The sequence below is a fragment of the Gekko japonicus genome, unplaced genomic scaffold (assembly GCF_001447785.1).
Source record: "Gekko japonicus isolate JY-2015 unplaced genomic scaffold, Gekko_japonicus_V1.1 scaffold110, whole genome shotgun sequence".
In the NCBI taxonomy this organism is placed as follows: domain Eukaryota; kingdom Metazoa; phylum Chordata; class Lepidosauria; order Squamata; family Gekkonidae; genus Gekko; species Gekko japonicus.
Window position 1 is genome coordinate 1,142,486 of NW_015173675.1, and position 18,895 is coordinate 1,161,380.

Genomic DNA, 18,895 nt, shown 5'->3' on the forward strand with positions numbered 1-18,895 from the left:
TCCAAAACAGTCCAGTGCCACCTTTAAGACCAAGTTTTATTCAGGCACAAGCTCTCCCTCCTCTGCGAGGACAGATCTGCACCCCCCCCCCAAATAGCTAGCAACCCAAAACAGTCCAGTGGAGCCTGAGCAGTGGGTGTTGCCTTCTGACACACTTCCTGTGATGTCAGGGTGTGCGGCATATGCAAATAAGTTATGCTAATGAATTATGCTGATTAGCTCGTGTACCTCTTATTCTACGAAATGACCCCCGTATGGCCCTATGGTTCATCGTTGGATATTGCATTCTCTTCATCGGACCATGTATAGTAACCGCAGCTATCAGTATTATTAGCACTTTATGTAAATTGTTGTTTATGTGGATTTTATTGTATTTATTGTTTTATCACATTTTACCTGTTTGCCCCGGCATAGGCAGATTATAAATTGAAAGTAATTAATAATAAATAAACAATGTAAAATGCAGTTAGTCTGCTGAATAATGTATTTAACAGCAGAGCCACTGGGGAAGGGGAGATCGGCATGACCCATCTTTTCCCACAGTCAAAGCACAAGTGGTTTGCACATGTCCCCTTGGGGAGGAGCAGTGCCATTGGAACACCATATAAAAAATCACAGATCTCTTTAGAAGTAATGACTATGCATGTTATGACAGGCTACTGATAGTCAGCAAGGAAGAAAGTGTTCCGTTGTTTCCTAAGGAATACAGGGGAGGATGAACTGAGCCCAGCCACTATCATATGCTACAGTTTTGGGTCTGCTGCCGAACACTCAGGGTCAGTTACATGGCACATGTAACATTTGTGGCATGCACATGTGATGAATACAGTAAAGACTGAAGATACATGTCTGTCAACCTGAAACGCGATGAGGAACCATAGTGCATGTCCATTGCATCTGCCTGTATTTTTCTTCCATATCCAACAGTATCAAGGAGGCCAAGGCTAAACCCCGTGGGTGCCCAAATACTTGTACACAAGTAACCATACCCTTCTTTATTTTTTTAAATTATAAGAAGTTTTATTTAATTTCTGTCAAAAAAAGCTTTAATCTACAGGCAACACAATGCTCTAAAATCATACAGCAAAAAACAAGGAAATTAGCTTAGCTATCTAACACATTTTCAAGACCTGCGTTAGATGGCACAAACTTTAGGTTGAAGAGTCAAAGGCCATCACTGAGGCAGTCTCTATGTTGCTGTCTATTGCAATATAAGCATATCATAGTCCTAGGGTTGCCAAATCAAAATTGGCTGAGAGCGGGGGGCTCCCGGCTGGTGTCCTCTTTGCGTCCGCGTGCGCATAGCGCGCCACGTCCGCATCACCCTCAAATTGCATGGCTCCGCCCCCAGCGTCCGACGTCACTTCCGGGTGATGCGGACGCGGGGGTGGGGTTTCCCCCGGGCCCCGATTCCGCAGGAGCGGGAATCGGGGCTCGAAACCGGGGGGAATTCCACCCCCCGGGGGCATTTGGCAGCCCTACATAGTCCAGGCCTTCAGTCCAACAGAATCCAAGCTAGCCTCCCTTCTCAAGGCTTTTAGCTCAATTATAGTTTTTTGGTCAAGCAGTATCAGGTAATGATGACACCCAATTAGGACATATTGTTGTTGGAACCCTCTAAAAAATTACCACATCACCCCTGATTCTTCCCCTCCCATCTTATGGGCTGCAGGTTCTTGTGAAAAGCTAATTACCACGTTTCCAGCTCTGGCCTTGAAGATGATAAGGATTGAGTAGACAGAGAGACCAATCAGTAACATCTGCAGGATGGAACAAGCCTGTTAGCATTCCCACTAACCTTTTAGGGGTGTCAGGGGTGCTTTGCGTCAAAAACAGCCATATGTTAAAGATGGAGGAAAAAATTCTTCGTAAAGTGTCCCTTATTTGTGTAGACTGTTCTTATCCTTATCCAAACTACTGTAATCATACAGTGCAATACCAGACACTTTATAGTTTATAAAAAGAAATAGGAAAGCTGTATATACCCAAATGTGAACTCTTTATAAGAACAGAAAGAAGCAAATGGAGAATGCATAGCTGAAATGCTTAAGAACCTCTGTATTTATTTGCAGTTTGCTGTAACTGTGGCAAACTGTGAACTACTGAAATGATTACAAAAAAGAATCACATAAGAATATTGTTCTTTTTTTTAAAAAAAAAAAAGTGGAAATGCAAAAGCATGTATAGCTGGCCTCAGTGAAGGATTTGACTCAGCCACGAAACAAAGAAGCAGATGTGGTTCAAGATTTAGGGAAACTTTCTATTAAAATTTAAGCCATTGTGACAAGCAAAAACCATTCATAGCCTGGAGGGGAGCAGAAGGTGGCAGAGGTCAAGGAGTCTAGCTCATATATTCTTAACAGTCTATCTTCAGTACCATTTCCCTGACATATGTTTTCTCTTTCATGGGAGGGGGTGTCTTTCATTTTCCTCAGAGGCTTTGTGCTTTTATCATGATGTTTTCATTAGATTTATTATAACAACATTGGTATCATTACTGAAATGGTTGATCTAAATACAATATAACTTTGATACCACAGCTTTGTCAGCTTCAAAGTCATACGTTTTGAGCCATATTCTCCTTAAACTATGTCCAATAGGGAGCAGTATATATTGCCTTGTAATATGCTCATTTTGCAGATCTTAGTATCCTTGTCTTATCAAATCGTCCCAACAGCATAAAACAATAAAATATTCCAATTTTAACCACAAAAGAAAAAAATATTCAGTTTACAGTACAAGAATCCTATCATATGTAACAGTCCTTATCTACTGATAACAGCTTGCTTTATGCAGTTAAAAAAAAGTAAATAAAAATTGCAAGAGGACTGTACTAATAAGAAGCCATATCACCTTGGGTTGCTGTACCAAAGAGTAAAACATATAACACTGCAGGACATGCAAATGACCAATGTGTATCTGCCTATATTTTTTCAGTGCCCACACAAAACAGGCGAAGTATATTTCTGCAAGTTTTTCATGTATTGCAAGAATTGCAGAGATCTGTTAAGGGGCAATTAAAACACATGCACAGAGGGCACAGTGTCCTATTAGAGTTATTTGGAGAAATTTCCTTGAAACAACATACCATCAAGGAAACATTTTGGGCGTGGGGACAGAGCAGCTAAACAGAAACAAAGGGGAAAATACTGCACATGTTAGACCATTTCCCCCTTAGTTCTCATACCAAACTCCCAAAGTGTTCTGAAAATGCTGGAAACAGTTTGAAGATTAGGCAGTAGAAGTAATTTTGAAGGAAACCTAGGAGGGTGCATTGAGTATAGGCACACACTTCTAGATAGCAGAATAACAGTGCAATCCCTTGCAGAGTTACTTAAATTTAAGCCCACTGATAGCTGGAGTTGTGATTAGTATGTATTTTTTCATTATTTTTCAAATAATACTTTGAAGTTGACTTATTTCAATGACTAGGAGCATGGACCGTACTAATATCTAGACTGGGCTGGGGCATAAGAACATAAGGGAAGCCATGTTGGATCAGACCAATGGCCCATCCTGTCCAACACTTTGTATCACACAGTTGCCAAAATACAGGTGTCATCAGGAGGTCTACTAGCGGGGCCAGGACTCCAGAAGCCCTCCCACTGTTGCCCTCCCAGGCACCAAGAATACAGAGCATCAGGATACAGCAGCCACCAGAAGGAGACAGACTGCCAGCCTCCAGGAACATACTCAGCTCTCAGCTGGTAGACCTTGGTCTGGTAAAATATGTCATGTTAACGAACAGCAGCTACAGTTGATTCCTTCATTATCCACAGTTATACAGGCAGACACCACAGATAAGGGGATTTTAGAGGAAACTGGGTTGGATTCAGTCAACCTTTTCACTCAACCTTGCCCAATTTCCCTTCTTACTACAACCCCATCTCACATAGCGTTTATGCATTCAGGTCCCATGAGCCCCAGGAAAACTTTGGTGGGTGGTTAGAGGGGTCTGTGCCTCCCTTTTTCACCCATAGGAAAACTGAAACCCTAAGACACACAAGTAGTTTAAATTCCCTGTTACATAATTAGTATACATAACCATATAATTCCACTATGAAAGAGCAGATTACAATGAAGATGCACATAAATATGGTTTGTTCTCAATTACTAATCTGTAATATAATCTTTGTCAACCACAAAGTTTAAATGCTACTTTATGTTTAAACCTCTTTAGATTTCAGGTTCTTATACAATTTGTTAACTGTTTTGGACAATGTATTTGAAAAAGTTACATATGCATTCAAAATGAAAGATTTATTTGATAATGTGAAATATAATATAATTAGAAGTATGGATAATGCATCATTGCCATGTGCTGTTCCTTAAGTGTATATTTAACTCTGGACATTTTCTCACAATGCAATAGAATTTAACACACTGAGGAATAATATCACTGCTCAGTTTCCATTTAATTCACCTACAATCTTTTCATTAAACTCAATGGAAGTTTCAACCATCCACAGATGACACTAGCCTTTTTGTAGGCAAAATGAAATTTCCCCAGATGAATACCATGTAATATGCATTCAGAATTCTCTTGTACTATTTGTTTGTTGCCTTTACAGGCTTTTTAGGTGGCTGCAATGACTGGAACATGGCTCTAAGCTGTTGGTTTGCTGTTTTTGGCTTGGTCTCCCCTTCTCTGACACTGCTGTTGAAGCTTCCCAGCACTATAATGTCTATATGTTGCCCTCACAAGTTTGTCAGGTGATTGGAACCATTGGCTAGAGGAGACCATGTCTGCTAAGTTGGAGCTGTCAGTCAGCCAGTTCTGGCATAAACCTTTATTTCTTTGGCATTGCTTCTATGATAATGCTGTTGGATGATGCCAGAGGGCAATATCAGAGGGATTTAGCCAGCATATCCCTCTGGAGTGGAATTCTGGCAAGATATTGTTTGTTCCTATTCATACTCTGTTACTTTTTAAAGTGATCTGTAGAAGTGGTTTATACTGGGTGAGAGGAGGCACTCTTGAGGAAATTGGCTTGTTTGCTAGCATACTGTGTCCTTTTGTGAGCTGACATATGTTTGGGTGAATTCCCACTATGGTTAACAGTGATATTCAGGTGTTTCATGAGTTAGAGAGGTATGGTGGTGGATGGAGTGTTCAGTAAGAGAGTTGAGCATTGGCATGAGTTCAGAGCTTTGTTTGGCTGCTCTATGTCCCATCCTTGAGAATCTGGGTATGAGGACTTTCAATGATCCTCCGCATTGACCCTGATATTGTACAATGCCTGGTCTGTCAGAAATAAAAAAAGATTTCCTTACTCTTTTGACATATTAGTACAAAAAGTATTGACCTGTGTGAATGACGAACATGGCTGAAGGAGTCAGGCAATGTTACTGTCATAATTCATCCAAGATGGGTATGTAATCCATTATGAAATCCCAACTGGAGGACAGGGGGAGAGAGTATCATAATTTGCCATGAGTTTTAGTGCAAATGGTTGCCAGCTTGGTGTGGTGCTTGTGCTGGGATCCAGGAACAGATGGTACCCTGTTGATCGCCTGTCTTGCCAAGCACTCAGTTAGTGCCCTGTCTGAGGTAGTGGAGGTAGTCTCAGGTTTTGTCCTGGGGACCCTTGGGAGGATAGTTCTGGGGGACCAGCAACCAAGTTGAGGTCTCCTTGTTGAGTCAGGCTCAGTGCTTCATAGAAACCATGGTTGGGATCAACAGGTCTGCAGTTTGGGATTTAGCCAGTGAAATTCCACAGATCCTGTGTTTGTTTCCATGCTTTTTAATACTTATGTTAAAGCTCTGAATGAGATACTCAAATACATAAGTGTCTAGAAACTACTATCTCTGTCCTGGGCAGCCATGGTCAAGTGACTGGTGAACAAGATGAAGCTGAATCCAGACAATATGGAGGTGATGTTGGATGGAAAGGCTAATATACTGGAGGGGAGCTTGCTGCCTACTTTGGATGGGGTACATCTTGTGCTGACAGACTCTGATAAAAGTCTGGGAATCTGATTACATCCTGCCCTTCTGTCAGAAAAGCAAGTTCATAAGATGGCAATAGTGTTTTCTTTTCAATTGCATATAGCACAAACATTAACCCTTTTCTAGATTTAGCTGATTGAGGCACGTGGATCCAAACTTGGCAGCTTTGAGACTAGATTACTTTAACATGCTGTACAAGATGGGACTTCCCTTGAAGACAACTTGGAAACTTCATTTGGTTCAGAATGTGGCAGTTCAACTGCTGTCTGGAGATGGTCACTCTGCACAAATTACTCCCATCCTGAGATCATCGCATAGGCTGGTTTCCATGTTCAATTCAAGGTACCAGATATCACTTTTAAAGCTTTTCATGGTCACGTACTTTCAGGAGAACTGCCTCTTCTAGTGTGCTCCAAATTATAGCTAGTTGAACATTTTTATGAAGTTACCTTATACCAGCAGAACACTGATTCATCTCTTCTGGTTGGCATGGCTCTCCAGGCTCCCAGGAACAGAGCTTAATATTCTTAAAGGTAAAGGTAAAGGTTCCCTTGCTCGAAAGCCAGTCGAATCCGACTCTAGGGTTGCGGTGCTCATCTCCGTTTCAAAGCCGAAGAGCCAGCGCTGTCCAAAGACGTTTCCGTGGTCATGTGGCCGGCATGACTAAACACCAAGGCGCACGGAACGCTGTTACCTTCCCACCTAAGTGGTACCTATTTATCTACTTGCAGTTTCTTGCTTTCGAACTGCTAGGTTGGCAGGAGCTGGAACTAGAGATGGGAGCTCACTCCATCATGCGGCACCCGGGTCTCGAACTGCTGAACTACTGACCTTCCACAGCCTGCAGTTCAGCGTCTTAACCACTTGAGCCACCGCAGCTCCATTAATATTCTTACCCAACTGGAATCACCAGAGATTGAACTCAGAATGTTCTGAATGTGCAGCAGGTGATCTACCTGACTAGTGAGTGAGCACTAGTTAATAGAATTTAAATTCAAATATGCTTAAATATGACTGGCTTTCTTCAGATTGGGGCTATGGTGTTTTCCTTATTTTTTATTTCACCGTATTTATAACCTACTCTTTCTTCCTGACAGGGCCTGGACTTGCTTTGCTTTGTTTTGCTTTAGCATGGCTTCTGTACCGTGTGCACATACACCAATAGTTTTGTTGTTCTGTATTTATAACCTACTCTTTCTTCCTGACGGGGCCTGGACTTGTTTTGCTTTGCTTTGCTTTGCTTTGCATTAGCATGGCTTCTGTACCCTGTGCACATACACCAATAGTTTTGTTGTTCACTAATCTGCTATTATCCTTTTTAAAATATTTGCCTAATATTTTCTTCTTTCAAATTTAAAATTAAAATGAAATAATTCCCTGCAGACCTTGAAGCTATAACAAAGTAATACTGAATTAGGTTAAAGTATAAATGGACAGTTAATGGCAAATAAAAGGAATTCCAACCTTGATTCCACTTTGAACAAGTTTGTGTATGTCCAGAAATGGTTCCTTGACTATATCTCCTTCAGGTGTGAAAATTTTTACATATCCCTCCTTCTCCAAGATGAACAGGCGCTGTGATCCATCTCCACAGTGTACTGCTCCAACAGGTTGCCTCAGACCACTTACAACTTCATGAATACAAAAGCAATTGTGTTTGTGTTTCCTAAAAAAAAAGTAACCAAAAACTATTCTTGTTTTCATTTGAAGTAGCTACAGTTTATTTAAATTGTTCTTTGAGAAAAACTATGAGTAAATTTTTAAGAAACCAGAACAGATAATAATATTCTGTTCCTCTTATTCATATTGATAGGTGCATTATAGTCAGTTAGGGAAATGTGGACTATTGAAGATACAAGAGTTATCATTCCACCCAGTTCAGAAAAAAAGCATTTTGTCACTGAACTAAAGTTAGGGTCAAACTTGATGCTGTAGCAACTAGTTTGGCTCAAGTATACCATCCCATGGTGGGGGTTTTTTGTCACAAAAACAGTGAGAAAAATTCAGATCACCAACAATTCAATTGAGATAATATTTCAGATAATACATCTACAATATATTTGATCCAGTGTTAGTACAATGAATCATTAATAAACTATGTGTTGCACAAGAATTTGACACATTAAAAAAATGGAACATTAGCACATGACAGGCACAGCCTGGAATGGGAACCCATTTATCTGAGGTCAGAAGGTTCACCTCATGAGGAAAGCCCTGAGGTATTGCTGGAAGCAAAAGGGTGGACAACAGCTCTGAGAAGTCTGCTCAAGGCTAGACAAGTTCCAGGTGGAGACAGTGAGGGTTAATAACCCAGGAGACAGGCCAAGCCAGCAATGATGAGCAGCAGCTGGGAGTAGGTGGCACAGTCAGCCATCCAAACTAGGGTGCTGATTGAGGCAAGGCTTAAAAGAAGCAGCCAGATGCTGTCTGGAGGTGGCTGATGGAGCAGCAAGGGGAACTTGTGAGCCATGAGGCAGGAAGGGTGCTGTTAACTGCTTCCCTGCACTGTATGTATGAAGCCCTGAATGAACGACTGATGGAACTGACCAGAGAGTCTGGCGTGTGCTTGTGGGGAAGGGGGGAATAGGGCCAATAGACTTTAGACCCTTAACCAGCTAGCTATGGGGTACAGTGCTAGAGGTTGTCTGGGAGATGCCCAGTTCTACCACACAGCAACAGCAGGAGAAAATAACATCTGGATGACACAGCTGGAGAGCATAAACTGAGACTGACTCAACTGTCAAAACTATAAACATTTGTCAGATTTTTTAGATCAAACAGCATTTATCTTTATGAACCTGCTGATCTCTTCCACTTTGCCATATTCTTCCATCTGGTCCAAATAGTTAGAAGCTGGTCCTCGAACTTGTTTTCTTGGAAAATCTGGAAAGCATGACCCACCATCTTTTCTTGCATAGTAGAAGCAAAATTCATCAGCCGTTGTTTGGAGGAAACCTTAAAATGGACAGGAAAAATGCTTAGCATACTGACTAATCTATTTTATACTTCACACAAATGGACTGTGTACAGAATGAAAAGGAGCTGTTTTTAAATATCAGTATATGTAATAGTTAACATAGCCCCATCTGTGGATACTTAACTCTGTGGATTAACTTCATAGACAGAAGGGGACTTTTAAAGCAAGCTTGGGGGAACTTGGGTTTGCAGAAAATTCTGAAACCTGGGTGGGGGGGAAAGTGGCACAAACAATGCTCCTCCACTGGAGGCTCTGCCTCATGGTGCAGGAGGCAGAGCTACAAATGAGTAGGGAAGGAGATGGGCAGACACAGTGACAAGGGGGCATGCAGATGAGGGGCAGGAGGAGGAGTGCACCCCCACCACTTGAGGCTGCAGGGGAGGAGGAGTTGCTGAGGACATCAGCCAGTGGAAGCCAGGCAGGCCACCTAGTGAATAGCCAGACAGCAAAGTGAGGATGGGAGGATGGGGGGGAGAACAAACTGGTGGGGACTGAGAAGAGGGCAGTTAATCAGAGTGCTGATGTGGGGGACAGGCAGGCAGGCAAAGTGGTAACTCTGCTTAGGATTGTGCTGGAGAGACAATACACTACTAGAGGCTACATAAAGGCCAAGGAGATAGGGTATGTATTGATTTGAAATAATGAGTCAAATTTTTTGTCTGCCAGAGTCTAATATAGAAGTGTATCTGATATAAGGAAATCTGATCAACAACCACATCAAAAGCTCACAACAAACAATTCACACGCCAGCTACTTTGGTATTTTCACACATATGGATCATTGCAACACACCTGTTCTCAAAAAATACAGAGACTCTGTAATCTTTGAGGAAAACTGACCATTTAGAGCAAACAAGACCAGTTGTCCATCTAGTCCAGCATCCTGTTTCACACAGTGTCCTTAAGGATCAATAAACAGAACAGAAAGGCCAAGGTGATCCTTTATTGTTGACTTCCAAAACTGGTAATTATGGGATTACTTCCTCTGGATGTGGAGGTTCCCTTTCGTCATCATGGCTAAAGCCATTGGGCGTAACAGGAACTTTCATATTCAGAGGAAGTCAATTTCTGCAACTAGAGTGTGAAAGACTGTATTTAAATACTTATATTATTTTCTTTTGCTCATATGGTATTAGTTAAAACTTCCTCAACTGTATGCTTTAACTTTTTTTACTCAATATTTGCTTATTTAGATAAAGTTAATTTTTTCTTTTTCTGAAACAGTTTTATATAATGCAGTTCCCATAATAAACAGGTGGCTGACAATTCTCCTGCATGCATCCTGACCTGACCAAGAACCAACAAAAGAATGGTGTTGGTAGAGCTCCTACAGCTGGAGACCAAAGGCCTCAACATGCATATGATACAGATGACCCAGTCTGTTTCAGGAACTATGAATCAGATCAGCATAGATTCCTGCCACTGTGATTCAAGAGCTACAATACCACTATCCTACCAGAATGAGACACTTAGATGGTCATGTGTTACAGCCTGTAGACCAGATGAGGAGGTGTGTATCTCAGTCATCATGATCCATCAGTGCTGAGGTAGCAGCTGTCCAGGATACTGAGGCACCAAGCATTATTCTGTCAGCTCACACTACAGCTCCTCTCTGGTATGACCAGATGAGTTAGGAGTGTGGGGTGTAAATGTATTGACTTTCCTGGCTTGCTATGCTAAGAATTGTTGGAATGCAGCCTTAGAAACAGCAGTTTCACTTTCCTGCTCCAATCTAGTCCAGTCCTGCTTTTGCTAGCAGCTAGTTCAGTTCAGTTCAAAGTTTCCTCTGGATGAACTTTTGTGGTTAAAATAAAGTTACCTATTTGTTTTGTACCTTGTGTGGCCTCTTGCGTCTTTACATTTAACAACTAGTGTCTTCACTGTATGTGTGCTTGAATAAACTTGTACAGTAATATAGGTTATTGTTGATTCTAATTAAATTTTTGTACATATATTAGGAGAGTGAGGTTAATCATTGTTTGTTTTGTATTTGGCAATCATGTCAGCCTTTTGCCTGTAGAAACAATTCATGTAAGAGCTCATGACACTTCTAGAGTCCGGAGAACCCATTCACATTACACTTATATAACTCTATTAAGTATGTGCATAAATGTCCTGCATTGACCCCTACTTTGAAAACTCTTGCTTTAAGCTCATAGATTTCAGGAGCATTTCCTTGCCAACATCAACACCACCACCACCAAAAAATTCTGCCAAGGAGGATCCTGCCAAGATTATGCAGAGTGTACATGCACACATGAACAAACACACACACATATGCCTTTTAGGGCTAAATTCTCATTTAAAGGTATGAAGTAAGTTTAACAAACAATGTTTGTATACTTTCATGCTATTAAACAGAAATTCATATGTAGCATATTATATACATATAATTCCCTTACATATTGGCCATTTCCAGCTCTCCCATTGGCTGTACAGTGCGCTCCATCAGCTATTGGCCCATCAACCACCACTCAAGAGTACTTGCATGCCATTAGCTGGGTGCTGGGCCACTCCTCTCCCCTACCCACTTCCAGCCTGGACACTCTTCCCTCACAGAATTAACTATCAAAACGGCTGTCTCTCCTGTTCTTTCTTGGCTCCTGTGGGACTAACTTTTACCTATTTTTCTCTGTATATTGTTTGGGTGAAATATATTTTTGATAATATTTGATACCAATATTTAGACAACACAGTATTGAAAAATATAAAAATAAAAAGAATAAAGCATAAAATTGTTCTACCATAAACATATATTTATTGTACACAGTGATATATATTTTTGTATGTCCACCTGGAGGTTGGCTACCCTAGGCATAAAAGTTAGCACTTCAGAGCAGGGTCTGCTAGACCCAGGTTCTTGCTGTGGAAGTTGAGTGGGTGATTTCAGACCAGTCACAGACTTTCAGTGTTACCTACCTCACAGGGTTGTTGTGCAGATCAGAAGGGGGAGAGGAGAATGATGTAAATTGCTTTGGTCTCCACTGTGGAGAAAGACTGTGCTTTTCCTCCTGGGAAATCATTGCTCCAGGTGAGGGGCGGAGATTACTCAGAATTAAAACTGCTCTCCAGATGGTAGAGATCAGGGGCAGAAAACGGTAAGTTCTGTGTCATTATACTCTGCTGAGGCCACCACAGCAAATTGACGCTGAGTACCCAAGGCCAGGGCACCCACTCATATTTATTTCCACAACGGGCCTTATTCCTAGTATAAACATAATTCTAAACAGTAGCGTCACTAAGAACCCTTTTATTCAGTACTTTCAAGATCTGAAAAAGTATTTCAAGTTAAACCATCTATATTTACTATGGAATGCATCAAATTGTGACATTGCAATAGGCAGTTCTGCCATGTGAAAAAGAATTTTGAAAATTAGAACAATTAAAATACTTTTGATCAACTGAAAAGACATTCTCCACACAATTCAGTCGACATTATAGTTTTACAAAAATGTTGATTATTTTTAATAAGGTACCAACTTAGAAGTTACATTCTGCTTTAACTCATAAGGAAGGAATGCCCTCTCTGCTGAGGGCTGCTGCTGCAACATATACATACTTCATTGGAAAACACAGAAGGTAGGCTGGTTTTTCCCCTAAGCTACTGTTTTATGTATATATACTAATCATGCAGATAAGAAGTTCTATCCTAAAGTTACATCTTTCTAAACCCACTTAGATTGGATTTAAAAGGGTATAATTCTGCCTAGGGAGTGCACTGTTAAAACTCACTTCATTAATCAACTGGGGTCCCGGTCACACGGGCTGTAAAATGCGGGGGGGAAGCGTGGCAGTTTGGCCTGGAGCAAAATAACATGCGGCCACCTGATCACACATCCCGTCGAGATCCCATGGGTAGGGGCGAGGTGGCAATCGCACGACGATCCTGCAGCGTGGCAAAGAAGTGGCGCGGCGCAATCTCACCAAAGGCATGCGTGATTCTGCGGAGCAACGGAACTTTCCCTTTCCTCTTCGTGCGCATGCGCCATTGGGTGCTTATGTGCATTCGGCGGGAAGCCTCGGGGTCGCCATGGGAGCTCTACACTTCCCAGATGTTGCGGTGTGATCGCGCCCGGAAAATCTGCCCATCATCCATCTCAGTAGCGTGGCTAATGCTCCGTGTGACCACAGCCTAAGATTTCTTTAATTGGATGCCACTGAAAACTTTTCTCTCTTGTTAACTCCATGTGCTGTAAATTGTTACCTCTAATACCTTTGCTATTCATTGATCTAATCCATTTTTCTTCTACCCTCTCATGAATTGAATGCAAAGACTTTTCCACCTTACTGAATGATATCTGGCCAGAATCACAGTCACAGAAAAGATACCAACACAGCCTCATGTGTTTTCATACCCCCTGCATCCTCCATTCCTGTACTCTTCTACCTATCATTTCCTAGGCCCTCCTGTCCACCTGTCATTCTCTAGGATCAGAACAACTCAGCCAATAACACTTGGGCATCTTGCTTCCTGCCCCATCCCTCAGTTATACTAAGTTAGTTCCACCAATCATTGCCAGAGACTTCACCTTACTGCTACTAGCACAAACATGTCTTACACATAGGCCCTTTTCACATTACCATTCTAAACTGGATGTAATCCGTCATTGGGCTGGTTCTGAGTAAAGCAATACAGGGATGGGGGTTTCACACAGAGAATTTCCTTCCCTTAATGAGCCATCTCTGAAGTGCTATGGCCATTTCAAACAGTGCTGCTTCCCCCCCTCCTGCCCTTTTTTGCTGTTGTGGGATCTTCCTCTGAGGGCTTTTTTTCAACATTCTAAATGTGATGGCTAAGGTGCTGAACTAGGGATGGGCATTAAACAAGAAACGAACCAGCCTCCAGGTGGGATCTGGGGATCCCCCAGAACGACAGCACAGCTCAAGACTACAGAGATCCGTTCCCCTGGACTGTTTCCAGACTAGACAACTGGAAAAATTTAAAAATCCAGGCAGCTTTGCTTCTAGTATGCAACAGAGTTGCACTGTACTAAATGATTCACAAAACTACTTACATAAATTATTAGGGACTGTGCTCTATGCTACTGTGTTTAGCTTGCTGAAACTAGGATCCTACTATGTAACTTTTGTATTATTTAAGGTGTCATGTTAAGACTTATGCTTGGCTTCAGTCCTATTTTTAGATTTCTGATTGGTTTTGCAACCCTCATCCTATCGTGCTGTTTTTGGAATACTCCATCTGGTTGATTGTATTGACTCACTCTGTGTCATCTGCCTTGAGTCCAAATGAGCTTTACCCAAATCTCCCTGCATTAGTGATACCAGCCTCCAGCCTAGAGCTGTCTAGCCTAGAGCTGTGCTGTCATTCTGGGGGATCCCCAGGTCCCACCTGGAGGCTGGCATCCCTAATTCAGGGAGACTTGGGTAAAGCTGGAAAATAAAAATCCAGGCAGTCTTGCTTCTGAGTAAACATAGGCTGAATATCTGCCCCCAAAATGTGTGCAGGGCTTCCTGGGCTTGGACCTTGGCTAAAGTGGGGGGGGGGTAGATGTTAACCAGACTACAGAGATCAGTTCCCTTGGAAAAAATGAATTATTTGGAAGGTGGACCATATGGTATTGTACCCCACTGAGGTCCCTGTCCTCCCCAGGCTCCATCCCCAAATCTCCAGGCGTTTCCCTGCTTGGAGCTGGCAACTCTATTTTTTCTGCTTCAGAGTTGCTGTCTGAGAGTCTCCCATGATTGACACAAGATTAAATGTACTGGAGCCAATGGGGCTATTCTCAGGTAAATCTGCATGTAATGATGCTTACACTGTCCCCATCTATTCCAAGGAAGAGAGGCAAAGCAAATGAGGCTGAGAGTCCAGGCATCTGTATGGTGCCACTATGATACTGAAGTGTGAGATTGGTTCAGTGCTTTAGTGATCACATAAGAATATTTTTCTAAAAAACTTCTGAGGAAGATCATGACCACAGTGAAAAGGGACAGGGAAACAAAAGCAGCGTTGCAGGAAGTGGTAGCCAAGCATTTCAAACAGCACACCACAGCAATTCAGAAGTGCAAGGAAGGGGTTGAAAATGGAAGAAAGCAGTCAATAATGGCTCAGGCACCTTCACTAATGGGAGGCAACTGCGTTTATATGAACAGGCAAATTAATACCACAAGCAGCCAGTTACTAAAATGGTTCTGTCTGAAATGACAGAAGAAATCCATTAGTAACCAGTTACTAAAATGGAATAGATAGGCTGTCTGAAAAGGGCCATAATGATAAAGATGCTTCTGCTTTGTTCACATATAGGGATACTCAACTTGTAGAAGCATCTCTATAACAGACAGAAAGTTGATACACACACAAAATCCTATACATTCTATTAGAGGCATCTAAAAATTGGATCTTTTTATGTCTCTCATCCAAAAGACACAAAGTGTACTTCATAGTAACAGCCAGAATTCCGGAGGGCAGCAAACCAAGCAAGGCTACTAATGAAATGCAGTGGTCTGGGAGGTTCCCTTACATCAGCCTTGGAATGAGGAGGATGGCATCTCTAAAGGCCACAAATGTGTCTCCACTTGCAGAAAGCAAAGTATACTCTCTAGTACTACGACAGGGCTAGATCAACTGAAATATCAGAATTTCCATCAGCCATTCCTGGTTTGTTGGGAATTTCTGCATTCCTATACATGGTTGTCAAAAAGCTTTTATTTATTTTTTACACAGAATACCACATATTTTTGTTCTGATGTGCAATTTACACTCTGAACAACAGGCTACTGTTAAAACAATACAGAGATACAAAATGTTTTCCAATTGGCAAAGGTGTCAGACTAGGATGTATTTTATCTCCCTATCTGTTCTACCTATATGTTGCCTTGGGACCCTGATTGTTTTAAATAAAATAAAAATATCATAAGGAAAAATGGATTAGATTTAGATGAAGGAGAAGTGACAATTTATGGAAGAAACATTAACAATTTGAGATATGCAAATGATACTACATTACTGGCAGAAAACAGTGAAGACTTGAAATGACTACTGCTGAAGATTGAAGCAGAAAGTGTCAAAGTAGGATTACAGTTGAACATCTGAAAGACAAAAGTAATGTCTATTGAGGAATGACAAAGCTTTAAGACTGATGACGAAGAAACTGAAATTATGAGAAGACAAGACTCGCTGGAAAATACAATAATGCTTGCAAAAGTTGAAGGCAGTAGGAAAAGAGAAGACCTATCATGAGATGGATTGACTTGATCAAGGAACCATAGCCTTCAGTTTGCAATACCTCAAGGATGCTGTTAATGATAGGACATTTGAAGGTCATTAATTCATCGGGTAGCTGTTAAGTCAGAAGTGACTTGATGACATATGACACAGACTCCGTATATTTTCTAGCTGACTGGAAAATCACATGTCACAAACTTGTACTAGATATTTTTGGCATTCAGAGTGATTATGGAGAAAGATGAAAAACACATAGTATAAGAATACCAGCAGGGGACCTGTAAGGACTGGCAGGGGGGCGTCTCATTTTCCCCTCCCCCACTATTTCCTCCTTCTGTTCCCTGAAAGCTCCCATAACCTCTCCCATCCTCCTGCTTCCTTCTCTCTTTCCCACCCACTACCTAACCTACCTTTATCTGTCCCCTGAATACAGATTTCCCTTCTTCCCTCCCCAGGCAGCATCTAGGAAAAATATGGTAAGTTGTGTGGTTTAAGTCACTGGGCTGGGCCCAGGGACCCAGCTACCTGATGGGGAACTCACTGTAGAGGCACCTCATTTTTCACAGAATCCCCTCCCCCAGTGTCAATTTCTCTTTCCCGCTTCCTGGAAACCCCCATACCCTCACCTTTCCCTGCTTCTTTTTCTTATTCCCACTCACCAAACTCCTACCTTTTATCTTTATGAACCACTTCAGCGGGAGGGCGGGGTAGAAATTTAATAAATAAATAAGTAAATAAAATATTATCTGCCTCCATCTGCAGCTATATTTATTATTTATTTACTTCATTTACACCCCAGCTTTCTCCACAATGGAGACCCAAAGCAGATTACATCATTTGTTTCCCCTCCATTTTATGCTCATGGCTAGGGTTACCAAGTATCTACCTTCAAATCGGCAGGGGACACATGGTTCCCGGCCGGAACATCCCTCGGTGGAACACATCCCTGCTGCACCATGCCGTCGCCCAGACGTGACACCAGCACGCTGGGCACATAGCTGGGCGACACTCTGGCAATGGAGGTGGAAACTCGAGAGCGTTGCCCAGCTACATGCCCAGCATGCTGGCGTCACGTCTGGGCGACGGCATGGTGTGTCGCATTTGTTTGCCGCGCGGAAATGTTCCTGACAAGACATATGTGTCCCCCGCCGATTCAAAGTAAGTACTTGGTAAGCCTACTCATGGCAACCATGTGAGATACGTTAGTCTGCGAATGTTCTAACAGGCCAAAGGTCACCCAGTGAACTTCCATGGTGGAATGGTGATTCAAACATTGATCTTCCAGATTCTCATCGGAAACTCTGACCAGTACACCACACTGGTTTTCTTGGGGTGGCTGGTGTTGAAGAGAAGCAAGTAACCGGACCTGGGTGAGTCATACAAGTCACACAGGACTAAGCCATCCAGTGGCTGGCCTGGCCTCAATGATTCCTCCCTTAAAGATCAAAACAGTCTTGGATAGGGTCCTGCTCCCTCCCTCTGCCTTTTACTGATAGAAATGAAGGCTTGAAGGTTGTCAGTACTCTTATGGCTGCCCAGCAATGGCCATTGAGGAGGGCCGTTTCTTAAAGCTACACGCACCATCTCTAGATTTCAGATTTTTATGCAAATATTGAGCATTATTTTTAGGCTTATAGAAAGATTTGTGTTGTCTGTCTATGACTCCAGCCTCCATATTTAAGTGTCTACAGATGGGGCCATGTAGCCACCACTTCACCTGGGTGAGATGTGCAAAATGAATGGGAGCAACTTGCTTGGTAGTTGCTGTTGGGCCTGTCCCCGATGAATCCTCCCTCCAGAAAAGGAGGGAGGGGAGCAACGGTGGGCTGGAAGGAAGCCCTGGAAAAAGCCCTGTTCCTCCCCTTGCCTTTTACTGACTGAAATCAAGGCTGACAATGTTGTTATGATTGCCAAACAACCCCCACAATGACAACTGAGATAATTCATTCTTTAAAGGCAAAAGTGCTGCTTCTATTATTTTGGAGGGGTTTAACTCTCCAATGTATGGTTTTCTTCCAGATTTTTCTGCAAACCTGGGACTTTTTTCCTGTTTGCAAAAAGATCTGTCTTGTCTGTTCATAGCGCCAGTCTCTTGATTTAAACATTCACAGATTGGGCTATGTTGAGAATTAGATGTATTGATAAGAGTAAGCTATTCTCTGCAGATACCCCTAATATATCAGAGTAAAAAAATGCTTGTAAGAAAAAATGGAGGAAGTGAGAAAGTGAAAATCCATCTCACAACAAAATAAACAAACATCCCAGCAACAAAATACCCCAAACTATGCAATGACAACAGTTTTGGCCAAGTCATTGAAGAATCAGTGGATTACAAACCTTCCTGTTTTTCTGTACTCGTTTCCTATTATTCATCAATTCAGTCTCAGAAGTATTTTCCTTTGGAGCCCTTTTGATTCTATGAATATACATTTTTGCTTCTTCATCTATGTAGTATCCCATCTCCTGTACTGGTTTGTTGTACCTTAATTCTTTAGTTCCTGCTTTATTTCTACTTAGAAAACACTGTATGAACCAGAAGATAAGCTCCAAGGATTTACGATTTCTTTTGGATGCTTAGCCATATACATGTGTATGGGGGACATTAGTTATGATTGTGAGCTGAGAAACTGTGGGGAGCCTAGTGGCCAGCTTGCTGCTGAAGTTTCCAAGATACTACAGAGGCTGTAAGAGATTAGCTTTTGTTTTTTCACTCCCCAAAAGGCAATTACTGTGTCACCCAAATAAAGCCAACTAGTGAAAAAGCTTTTTCTCAGCAATAATTCATA

At 41.9% G+C, this 18,895-nt stretch overlaps 1 protein-coding gene across 1 annotated transcript in view; it reads right to left on the bottom strand.

Annotated features, from left to right (window-relative positions):
• The window catches only part of HHIP (hedgehog interacting protein), a 110,617-nt gene that overhangs the window by 80,806 nt on the left and 10,916 nt on the right, over positions 1-18,895 (bottom strand). Inside the window, exons 3-4 of the mRNA XM_015422914.1 lie at positions 8,749-8,905; positions 7,415-7,616 (exon numbers count right to left, since the gene is read on the bottom strand). Of these exons, the coding sequence (XP_015278400.1) occupies positions 7,415-7,616; positions 8,749-8,905 (359 nt within the window). The remainder of the gene's footprint in view (positions 1-7,414; positions 7,617-8,748; positions 8,906-18,895) is intronic.